The 11785-nt window shown below is 36.9% G+C and overlaps 1 protein-coding gene across 1 annotated transcript; it reads left to right on the top strand.

The window, feature by feature from the left end:
• Positions 1-1510: 1510 nt before the first annotated feature.
• Positions 1511-11219, top strand: Slc7a13 (solute carrier family 7 member 13). Its single transcript, XM_050164214.1, has 4 exons — positions 1511-2195; positions 2741-2872; positions 8101-8462; positions 10965-11219. The coding sequence occupies exons 1-4, from the start codon at positions 1511-1513 to the stop codon at positions 11217-11219; spliced, it is 1434 nt and encodes a 477-aa protein (XP_050020171.1).
• The last annotated feature ends 566 nt before the right edge of the window (positions 11220-11785 follow it).

Below are 11785 nucleotides of genomic sequence, written 5' to 3'. Positions count from 1 at the left end.
AGTGGATGCTGTCTGTGGAATCAGACCTCACCTATCAGGAAGGTATTAATCCAGCAAGGCTATGTGCAGAGGTTCCACTTATATCCTGATCCCCAAAGTACTATAAATGGGGGAGTTCATGTTCCCACAACTCTTAAACACTGTACACATGACAGACTTATCACTATGGGAATGTCACCAAGGATTCCTCATTTGTACCTTTCTGAGCACCTGAACAACGAGCGCCACCTTGCACTCATATGTTCTGGACCCATAATACTTGAACCACACCTGGTGAAGATGGGAGCGCTGTGCCTTGAACTCTGTGATTCTTGTGCACCAGCCTCTTGAGTAGCTGAGATTATAGGCACTTTATATTTTGTCTCACTGAAAAGACCTGTAGTCTCCAATGTACTTTCAATCTGTTTTCTTCTTAAAATCCACTCTTATTTCACTGCAGAATTTAAAATAACCACGCAAGCTGGATATGGGGATATATGTGGTATCCGCAGTAATAGAGGCAGCAGGAAGAGGAGTGCTAAAAGTTTAGACATCTCACACACACACACACACACACACACACACACACACACACACACACCAAGACCCAGTCACAAACAGACAGACAAACAATACCCAAGAAAAATCTTCTGGTGTCTTAGCTTTGAAATTTCTCCTCCTCTTATCTTTCTTTTGATTTTTTTTCATGTGAACCTGTTACTTTTTATTTGCAAAAGAATATGAGATGGGATACATCTAAATCGACTCTTATATCTGAAGTAAATTAATCTTCAAACAGGGGTAGTCTCAGACTGCAACCCATTTCTTTCTTTCTTTTTTTTTGTAATATAATTTTTTATTGAAAAAAAAATTTCTGCCTCCTCCCCGCCTCCCATTTCCCTCCCCATCTCCCTTTTCTCTCCCCCTCCCCCCAGTCCTCTCCGCCTCCCTCTCCAGTCCGAAGAGCAGTCAGGGTTCCCTGCCCTGTGGAAAGTCCAAAGTCCTCCCCTCTCCATCCTGGTCTAGGAAGGTGAACATCCAAACTGGCTAGCCCTGTGGAAAGTCCAAAGTCCTCCACCCTCCATCCTGGTCTAGGAAGGTGAACATCCAAACTGGCTAGGCCTCAAGGATCCCTGAAAGGGAGCACGCACACTTTCTTTAGATTTTTAAGTTGTCCACTTAATCTTGACAATTTCTTTTGTCCTAGGATGTGGTAGATTCAACATAGCCAAGTACTTTGCAACTTTAACAAGAAAGCTCTTCATTCCCATTTCTGAAACCTTGTTTCCTTTAAAACTCATTTTCAATTCTTATTCTGATAATTATTAAATGAAAGGTCAAACTAAACCCTTACAGGTATCTTTTTTGTTTTACTGAAATGTGTCACACTTTGTTAATTATTGAAAATAGACCCTATTTAATGGAAATAGAACAAAAATACAGAACAATTATATTTCAGAACATCCATGAACCTACAGGTAGAAACATTCACAAACTGTACTTTAGTGAGTGTAAATTTGTCTCAGTGGCAATGGATACAGAGAAGAAAATACAGCTTAAGAGAGAACTTGGATATTTCTGGGGGGTAAATTTTTTAATTGTTAATATAATTGGTGCAGGAATTTTTGTGGCTCCCAAGGGGGTGCTGCAGTACTCTTCCATGAACGTGGGAGTCTCCTTGTGTATTTGGGCTGTCTGTGCTGTGCTGTCCATGACCAGTGCGCTCTGCTTTTCAGAGATCGGGATAGCCTTCCCATACACTGGGGCTCACTACTATTTTATCAAGAGATGCTTCAGCCCCTCCATTGCATTCCTGAGACTTTGGACCTCCTTGTTTTTGAGCCCAGGAGTAATTGCTAGCCAAGCTCTGCTACTTGCCGAGTATGGCATTCAGCCTTTCTATCCCAGCTGTTCTTCTCCGAATCTGCCAAAGAAATGTCTGGCCTTGGCAGCGCTGTGGATTGTGGGAATTCTGAATTCTCGTGGCGTGAAAGAGCTGTCATGGCTTCAAACGGTGAGCACAGCGCTGAAGATGGGCATCCTTGGCTTCATTTCCCTCAGCGGTGTGGTCATGTTGGTGAAAGGGAAGAAGGAGAACGTGGGAAGGCTTCAGAATGCATTTGATGGGGAGTTTCCCGAGATCTCTCAGATAATAGAAGCGGTCTTCCAAGGATACTTTGCGTTTTCAGGCGGGGGATGCCTTACATATGTAGCAGGTAATTATCAGTCTTCTGGGGGAAAGATCAGACCATGGCTGATATAGTGCATGTATGAAATAAACGTCTTTCACTATGTATTAACTATCAGATTAAATTTACAGTTCAATGATCTTTTACTTTGACTTCCTAAATCATGGACTCAACTCTTCTCCACACTCAAGGCATTTCAAACCTCTATGAAAACAAACAAAAAAATTCTCTTATGTCTATGTGATTGCTTAATGTGGAGCTCCTCTTGGTGAGGTTAAATCTCGTGAAGTTTCTGTTCAATGTTCTATTCCTACTATTTGAACTCAGTGCCTACATTCTACTCAAGGACCATGGAGACTGGGGAAGGATGCAAATGGAACAGACACCGTGAGCCCAGACTCTAGAATTTTGAAAGGTTCATTGTGCACCAGATTGCCTTTGAGTGTGTGTGGGTGTGGTAGCAGAATGAATGGAAAGAATGTAGTCCAATACTTGACACACATACAATTTTAAAGATAAGTTTAAGAAGTAATCTTCCCCCAAGTCTGATCTTGCTCTTTTATGCATTATAGGGGAGCTGAAGAAACCCAACAAAACAATTCCTAGATGCGTATTTACAGCACTGCCTCTAGTAACTGTGCTATATCTACTGGCTAACATTTCCTACCTGACGGTTCTGACGCCCAGAGAAATCCTCTCTTCAGGTTTGTACACAAATAACAAGATAGTAAATAAAATACAGTCCATTCAATACAGTGAAACATCACTTTGCCAGTCAGCATGGCTGCCTACTGGTCACTATTCTATATAGAGACTCAGTTGATGAGGTTTTAATAACAGGGTAATGGAAGTCTGACTTGGTTTAGAAGGAAGATTCATTTAAAGAATAGCTATGTGTTTTCTGACAATGTGGAAAAGTCAGTTAGAGTGCCATTGGGTGTCACAGATTCAAAATATTAATTAATGTTTGCATGATCTCAGGCATAGTGACATGACATGATCAGCAATTATATCTATTAATACTTGGAAATGCTGGATTCTCAGTAACCTATATGACAGCAAGAATGGTAAGTTTAAAATAAGGAATATTAACAGCTGAATAAGTAAGCACTAATGGTCAGTTGATTACTATAATTAATATTATTAATATGTAAAATAAATATTTTACCTTAAATAACTCCAAATTTTATGCTGAAAAAAAGATCCTAAATAAACTGAGATTTTGATTAAAGCTCAAATTGAAGAATAGAGAGTTAAAGACTATGTCAAGGATAACAGTATATGCCTGTGATCCAGAGCATTTGGGAGGCTGAGGCTAGAAGATAACTAGTTTAGAGAGACCCTTTCCAAAAAAGAGAACCAGAAATTCTCAAAGAGAAATGAACAGTTATTTAAAGAGGAATAGCAGAAATATGGGGTAAAAGAAAATTTGGGAAAAGTGAAAAACGGGAAAAACCAATATCACACCTCAAGCGATTACCTTCTGAGATAAATCTTTCACCCCGTAGCTTTGGACTAAGCAGTATAGAGAAACTCGTCTTGTTTTACTGAGTGTTTGAGACACTGGAGGTAAGTCTCTTTTATGACCTGGAGCTATATTTATAAAGTATTTTACATACATACTTGTTAGGTGTCATATTGTAATTTATTACATTGTATACAATTGTAAAACCAGGACATTCAGGATTCCCAAGTTTTTTTTTTAACATGATCATTTGTTTATTTGTGGATATTTCAAATCTCAGGGAAGACTTAGGATAAAACCCCCTCAATTACCTAAATTGCAATGAGTCTGCTCCATAGGGGGCTGGCAGGTAGTGTGCCACACTAGAGTTGATTCATTAAGAGTGTAGGTATCCTTAGCATGATAAATGAGATAGAGTCAATCTTCTGTGGGGACAAAGCAAACACAGCCCTGGGCAAATACAGCCATGATTCATTAACTCCCTCAGCTGTGTCAGGGTTCATTTATAGTGTCCGCTGTGGTTATGTCCACGGCCACTGGCCTGTGAGCATTGAGGCTGTGGTTGACTAAAGCTGGCATTCATTATGACTGCCAGTGCTCTGGCTATATTGACTTTTAAAGAATTATAACATCATCTCTGGCATATCATAAAATTGCAACAATTTTATAGGAAGTGCAATAATTTGAACTTGTATGGAAAACTCAGGAAGCTTCTGTTATCTGTAATTTGTTTTTCCTCACTGTCTTTTCCAGAACTATATATAAAAATACACATTTAGGAAAGGCCATCATATCATCAGTTATGGTAGCACAAGGTTAAAGATCACCAAAATATGCAATAAGTTTGAAATAAGTAACTCAGCGAAGTCCACATAATAGACTATCTGGGGTCTTGTTTAAAGTTTTTTAAATTGCATTTATTTATACTTTTGTGTGTGTGCATGTGTGCCTTATTGTATGTATGAAAGTCAGAGGACGACTTGCAGGAGTTGGCTATCTTCTACCATGTGAGTTGCAGGGATTGAACTCTTTGGGTGTGGCAGCAAGCACCTTTCCCTGCAGAGCCCCCACACTGGCTCTATTCTGAGATTTTTAGAAAGTCATTTTGTTGATCAACACTTAAGAGGATAACACATGGTTATGATGTGTTAATGATGGAAAAGGTTCTACGTTTTCTTCCACAACAGGGCGAACCAATGAACAATTATACTCAGGATGAGGTTGTGAGTGATTTTTTTTTTTGCCTTATGGGGTACATGATTTATATAACTACAGAGATGGTTACAAACAAAAGAGATAGACTCATTATGAGTTAGGAAAGGTGGCAGGCATGTTTTTATATAGAAATCAATCAAGTACATAGAAATATGTGAAGTTTCCCAAAGGAAAATGAAATTTTTATAATATAATGTGAATTGATGTTACATTTGATTTGAGGCACATTGAAATCTATGATAATAGTAGTTCTTGTAGTTTATATAGAAAAGAGCACAGATAGTCACATGTAAGGTGTTTAATCTGTAGATGTCAGATCTCTGTCCTGTTTTCACTAATTGTTAATAAAGTCCAGCAAGACTTATTGTTGCTTTTTTAAAAAAAGTTCTTAAGCTGGGTGTGGAGGTGTCTGCCTTTAATTCCACCCCTTTTGAGGTAGAGGCAGGTGGATCTCTGTGAGTTAGAGGAAGGCCTATTGGGTCTATAGTCAATATAGCAAGTTCTAGGATTAAATAGAGAGACCCTATCTCAAAACAAATCAAACTAACAAAAAAAATCTTCATTGTGAAAGTTGTATGTGTGAGAAAAGAAGGGTGTTTCTCTAGAATTGAAGTGTGGAAATAGTGTGGTAAGGATTCCTGGCTCCAACATTTTGAACCTGAAGACCAGAGTTTCAGAAACCTTGCTGCCAGATTGTTGACAGAGTACTCATGTGGTGTTGTAGAGGTTTCTGAGCTACAGGTAAGATAAGGGATATTAACATAAGGCAAATAACCTAAATGGTTAGGAAGTGATGTGAAAACACATGTTAAGAAAGCTTCCTTGTTCAGGCAGCCTACAGGAACTTAGGCACAAATACTGTAGTAAGAAATATGAACTGTAATAGGAACTTTTTGAATTAGTTACTCATAAATTGATATAATCTTTTCTGGGATATCTATGTAGTATTTCTCTTATTTAAAAATACATACTTATGGGCCACTGGCCAGTGAGATGGTCCAGTGGGTAGAGCACTTGCTGCAAAACCTTGGTGATCTGATCTGGATCCTTGGAACCCACGGAGGAAGAAGAGAACTGACTTTGAACTGAAAGTTGTCTTCTGACCTCTCTTTCTCTCTCTCAAACATACACAAGACTAATACATAAATGAAAATTTAGAAAAAAGAATTGTATGCTCACAAATTTTCTAGGAATGTACTCTAAAGAAAAATATATAAATACTTAGAATTGAAGGCACAGAAGCTGGACATGGCTGATCTACACAGGTAGATCAGTTCCAGGCTAGTCAGAGCTACATAATGAGACCCTGTCTCAAAAATTAAAAATAAAATAAAATAAATGAAAAGAAACAATTTGCATGAGTAATTTTTGATATCTTAAAATAATTTCTTGCTTTGGTCAGTGGGGGATATCATGCATTAAATTATTTATCATGCATTAAATTATTTCACATTATTTTTATGAGTGTCTTTTATTAAAGTACATTTTTCTTTGGGGGGAGTAAAATCTTGCTATACAGCCCAGGCTGGCTTGAAACTCCGTTCTTCTCTTCAGCTTTCCTATTACAGGAAGGTTGCCATGCAGTTTAGCTTTAAAGCACATTTCCCATTAATTAAAAAATGAGAACGGTCAAGTAATCTATCAATACAGGACAAGTAGATAATTTATGGTTATATAAGAGAGTACTGAGAAGTAACTAAAATAATTGTATGGATATATGTGTACTACTATGACCAAGATACACTAGAAAGTGAGCAAAGGCAAATGTAAGCATCCAGTCACACAAGCACCTCCATACCCACACATGTGCACACACAGAACTCAAGCATACGACCCACATAGACTGATATGGGTCATGATAGAGAAACTCTGGAAAGGGAATCAGACATGTTAGCAGCATTTACATTTGGAACACATGAATGAAAACTTAATGAGGAGAGGAACTTACATTTGAAAATTCTTATGTTATACATCAGAATAATGATGTATTGGTGACTCATCTGGAAACCAACTACCTGTGGACAAAATTATGAGCTCAGAGAACACCTACCTTCAGGGACATTAAGCTCTACTCTGCTCACTTTACTGAAAACAGAATTTAGAGATGGAGTGATCTGTCTTACCATGCATTCTCACAGTACAAATTGGACTTGACAGAATTTCAATAGATGATGGAAATTTCTGTCTATTGGCGATTTCTTTAAACAATATGTTTTCTTTATTCTTTGAGATTTTCATACATGTATGCAATGTATTTTGATCATGTCTACTCCCTCTTTTCCCTTTTCCAAATCCCCTTGGATTCCGTCTATTGGTATTTTTTATATTGACTGACATATTGAATTAGTGTTCTTAAGGTCTTTTTGACCTTAAAATACAAATAACAAATCCAGAATATGCTCTATTTCTTTCTTTAATGCAAGGTACCCGAATGTCAATGCCATCAGCATTTTGGACCACTTTGTTTTGGAGCGCTCAGTATTGAACTCAGCCTCACATATGATAAGCAAGTGCTTTGGCCTATAGTCCAAGTCCTGGATCACGCAGTTCATTGAAACTGTCCAGAGAATCACAAGATGCTTGTCAGTATCTGTGGCTGCTATTCACTAGGATGCCAAGACCAAACTCCCATCTTTCCAGTTATGGGAAATCAGATAACTCTCCAGACATTGCCACATGACCCATGAAAAGCAAAGTCACCTCTATCTGAGAATCATTGGTTCCAGAAAAGCCTAGTGAAATTTTTTTCATCTGGGTGTAGTTTATGTTTATTTTTGACATTTTACACTGTGATATAGGTGAGTCTTATACCCTGTCAGGTTTGCTTTTTTGACACTGGCTAAGTCTATCAGCACTCTAGTTTAGTTCTTAAGCATGTTTTTAGTTATTCACTCCACACAAATAATGTATATCTCAAGTATTTGTTGAAAACTCACTATTACAATGTCTATCAGTGAATAACTGATGTTATAGAAGGTGTATGAGGGGTCTCTGCTCTTAAAAAGTTCCTGGTATTTTGAGAAAGACATGAAACCAACCATTCATGATGCAGGGTGATGAACTGAAATGGGCACAAACCTAAGATACTACCTAAAAAGGAAATAAAAAAATTAAATTCTTTTCATAGATTTTTTTCTTTTAGATTTTATATAAACGTTTATCATATTTTCTCTCTCTCTCTCTCTCTCTCTCTCTCTCTCTCTCTCTCTCTCTCTCTAATACACTTTTTTTGTGTTTATTTTTTCTTTGTAGATGCTGTGGCCCTTACATGGACTGACAGAATCATCCCTCAATTAACATGGGCTGTTCCTTTTGCTATTTCTGCCTCGTTGTTTAGCAACCTTGTGATTAATGTACTTGAGGTAGCAAGAGTGGTATATATTGCAGCCAAGCATGGCCAGCTGCCACTGATGTTTAGTACCCTTAATGTTCACTCCTCTCCTTTCATAGCTGTGTTTCTAAATGTCAGTTTGGGATCTCTTGCAATAGTCTTAACAAACTTAATTGAACTGATAAACTATCTCTATTTTGCTTCTTCCATTTGGACTCTGTTATGCATGATAGGAATCCTGAAGCTGAGGTACCAGGAGCCCAATCTACACAGACCTTATAAGGTAAATGTGGGCTGGGTAAATTTGTTCTATGTGAATTAAGATATGTGACTGTTTGGAAGGAGACTGTTCAGATCTTCAAGCAGAAGTGTTACTGCTCAACAAACCAAAAAGCAAACATCGACTATCCAGTCTCCATTTTCATTCTGTTTGTAGTAAATAGGTTTTACTTAATACAAAATATCTGAAATTCAGTCTAAAGATTTGCTAGTGAGAAAGGCAGACAGATCATTGGGAATTGGTTTACTCACATACCTATTTACACATGATGTTTCTTCTCCAGTAAGGGCACATTTAGCAAATGATAGACAGAAGAAGTGAAGTCAAGTTATGAATGGTATTTACTGTTCTGAAATATCGGCTTATTTTGACCTTTGAAAGATTCCTTTCTTTCAACTTCATGACATTTTACTATCAAATACTATATTATTTTTATGTAAGCTTGCTGCTACTTGAGGGGAGAAAATATGCCATGTAAAAGGAGGACATTCTTTCATAACAGAAAAGGTAATACACAAAATCTTGGCAGCATGAAGACATTATGGATAGATAGATCCTATGCCTATGTGAATAATAGTTAGAAAACTTCTTTTGTTGCTTGCTATACTGCGTATGCTTCTAATATTAAGGCTATGAATCAAGTAAGTAATGATTATCAGTTGGGAAGTTGAGGGACAGAAAGGGAAGGAGATAAAGAAAAAACTGAAAATTATTATAATTATTATTAGAAACTTAAGGAAACAAATATGAATGTAAAACTGTTCATACAAACTGTTGAAACTGTATAAATATTTGGGGCCATTTGTTTGGAAAAAAGAAAAAAGAACCTACGGAGAAAGAAAGCCATCATCTTCATCATCATCAATGCTGTTGATTTACCACTATCTTTTCAGTCTTCCCCTATGCTTCTTCTATTCAGCCATCATTTAACTCTTGGATATTTGAGGAGTCATGTGATTATATTTCAAGCACCTTGCTAGGTTCTCTTTTCTTAATACGAAAAGAAATGAGACTTTCCCCCAGTTTTAGGCAAGGTTATCATCTATTTGGACATCCAGTGAATGCTAATTGATGCACTGGCAGTAACATCCAGAGGAAGACTAGAGAAGCCCCAGGGGTGTCTAGTGTATGGTTGGTGCCCATGAGCTCCTTGGAAGCCCTTCCGTGTGATGTCCTCGCTTCCTAATTTACACCTCTATCTTTAAAAATTGTTTGATTCTTTCCTGTTTTCTGACTCATGCATATATCACTGATTAGATAAATTGAAAGGAAGTTATGTATTGTTGGTACACTGAGAAACACAAGGTAAACATTATAGTTTGGCCTCAAGTATACTTCCCTACTGTCTTTTCTAAGCTTGTTACTTCACCACTGACCCTCAGATCTTTCATATCTACAATGGACACAGTCAATACTTGCCCCCTAAAAATCCTAGGTGTATTATATAAACAAATGCATGCAAAAATACAGGGTATGATATGAAAAGCTATCATTATATATTATTATACTATTATTTGACTTATATTTGCTCAAAAAGGAAGGTCAGGGCAATCTTAAACACAAATGGTTAAATATTTTTGTCTTTCTTCAGAAGTGTTCACATACTTCATTCAATTATTTGGTAAAAATTCTGAGCTGTGAGATAGTGATTTATCTTTCTTAAGGGCCTCTAAACAATTAAGAAGAGACCATTATTTAAGACTCAAATAAATGAACCTTTCATTAAAAACTTTTTATAATTTATAATCAGCTTTAGTGTACAATTAGGGTATAGATTTATGTCTTTTATAGACATTTAAAAATTGATCGTCTAGAATCAGGTTGTATATGCCTATAATTCAAGTTAAGTTAGAGGCTTTTGGGAGGTTGAGGCAGGAAAACAATGAGTTCAAGACCAACCTGCTTAGTGGAACCCTCAAAAAAAAAACAACAACAAAATAACTCACAAAGAAACAAAAACCAAAAGTAATATAGCAATGTTAAGTGTCGGATGTTTGTATTTCTTACACAATCCAGATAGCAAGGGTGAATCCTTCATATTTTGTCAAAAGAAAAATAGCATTGTTTCAGAAAAAAGATTTTTTATCTTGACATATTCCTTTCTTAATCTCTGAGACCTACACAATTCCAATATTTAACTGTTGATACTAACAGATTAACAGAGGGTAAAAATAGTTTTTCCCTTGGCTTGCCTACTGATTTGAAATATTTTCTGTGAGAGATTGCCAGGACCCCCAGCAGGCTCAGCAATTCCTTCTGAATAAGTTTATGACACCTATGACTACAGGTGGTCATAACAATCAGCAATCAGCATGTGCTTATGACCATTTCCACTCATGAAGATTCTCCAGAACTTCCTTTTATTGTAGTATTGAGTCCTGAGCACATTGATCGGACTCAGAAGCTTGCTTAGCCTGTTTTTGATCATTTTGAACTTACATGAACATTCAGCTAACACACACGATTTTTCAGATCTAATTGCTTTCTTTAATTTTATCTTTTCAGGTTTTTTTACCTTTCGTATTCATAGGAATCACAATCAGCCTGTGCTTGGTCTTTATTCCTCTTGTCAAGTCTCCAAAGATGCATTATATCTACGTGGTCCTCTTCATTCTCAGTGGATGGCTGTTTTATGTGCCATTGATACACTTTAAAGTGAAGTTGGTTTGGTTTGAGAAGTTGACTTGCTATCTGCAATTACTTTTTAATATTTGCATTCCTGATGTATCTGATGAGCAAGTGTCAGAAGTAGAAAACTGAAAAATAATAGCCTTTAATTAGTACACCATGTTCCAGATAAAGGTTGAGTGTAGGCTAGAATAGTAATGATGGCAAATCTTGAAACTGAAATGGTGTATAGAAAAGTACCCAGAAAGTTCCTAGTTTTAAAATGCCAAAGGAAGGGTTGGGAAGAAGGTTCTGCTGTTGAGGGCACCAGTTGATCTTCCAGAGGAGTGGACTTCAATTCCCAGCTCCCACATGGATGTTCACAACTATCTTTAACTGTCACAGGGGATCCAAATGCCTTTTTCTGGATTTTGCAGGCACTGTATCTACATGGTATACAGAGATACATGTAGGTAAAACACCTATACACATTTAAAAAAAGAAAGAGAGAAAGAAAGAAAGAATGAATGAAAAAAGAAAGTGAAGCAAAGAAGTTGTTACACATAGCAAAACCTCCGTTTTAACAAAAAGTAAAATTTTTAGTTTGTGTAGCTTCATATATTAGTGATGTGTTTCTCATTTTTCTGTTTGTTTATCTCACCCATTTTGTACTGAATGTGTTCTTATAGTAAAAATTAATGGTTGAAAATAAAGAAAAA

Source organism: Alexandromys fortis, unplaced genomic scaffold, assembly GCF_014885135.2.
Source record: "Alexandromys fortis isolate MF-2015 unplaced genomic scaffold, M_Fortis_MF-2015_v1.1 scaffold_18, whole genome shotgun sequence".
Lineage (NCBI taxonomy): Eukaryota > Metazoa > Chordata > Mammalia > Rodentia > Cricetidae > Alexandromys > Alexandromys fortis.
The sequence above is the reverse complement of the archived record's forward strand: the minus strand, read 5'-3'. Positions and strand labels throughout refer to the sequence as shown.

Excerpts from the sequence above, each read along its gene's own strand:
- Slc7a13 (XM_050164214.1), top strand. The coding sequence starts at position 1,511 with ATGGATACAGAGAAGAAAATACAGCTTAAGAGAGAACTTGGATATTTC. Across the intron at positions 2,196-2,740 it reads ATGCCTTACATATGTAGCAG|GGGAGCTGAAGAAACCCAAC; the intron begins GTAATTATCAGT and ends TATGCATTATAG. Across the intron at positions 2,873-8,100 it reads CAGAGAAATCCTCTCTTCAG|ATGCTGTGGCCCTTACATGG; the intron begins GTTTGTACACAA and ends TTTTCTTTGTAG.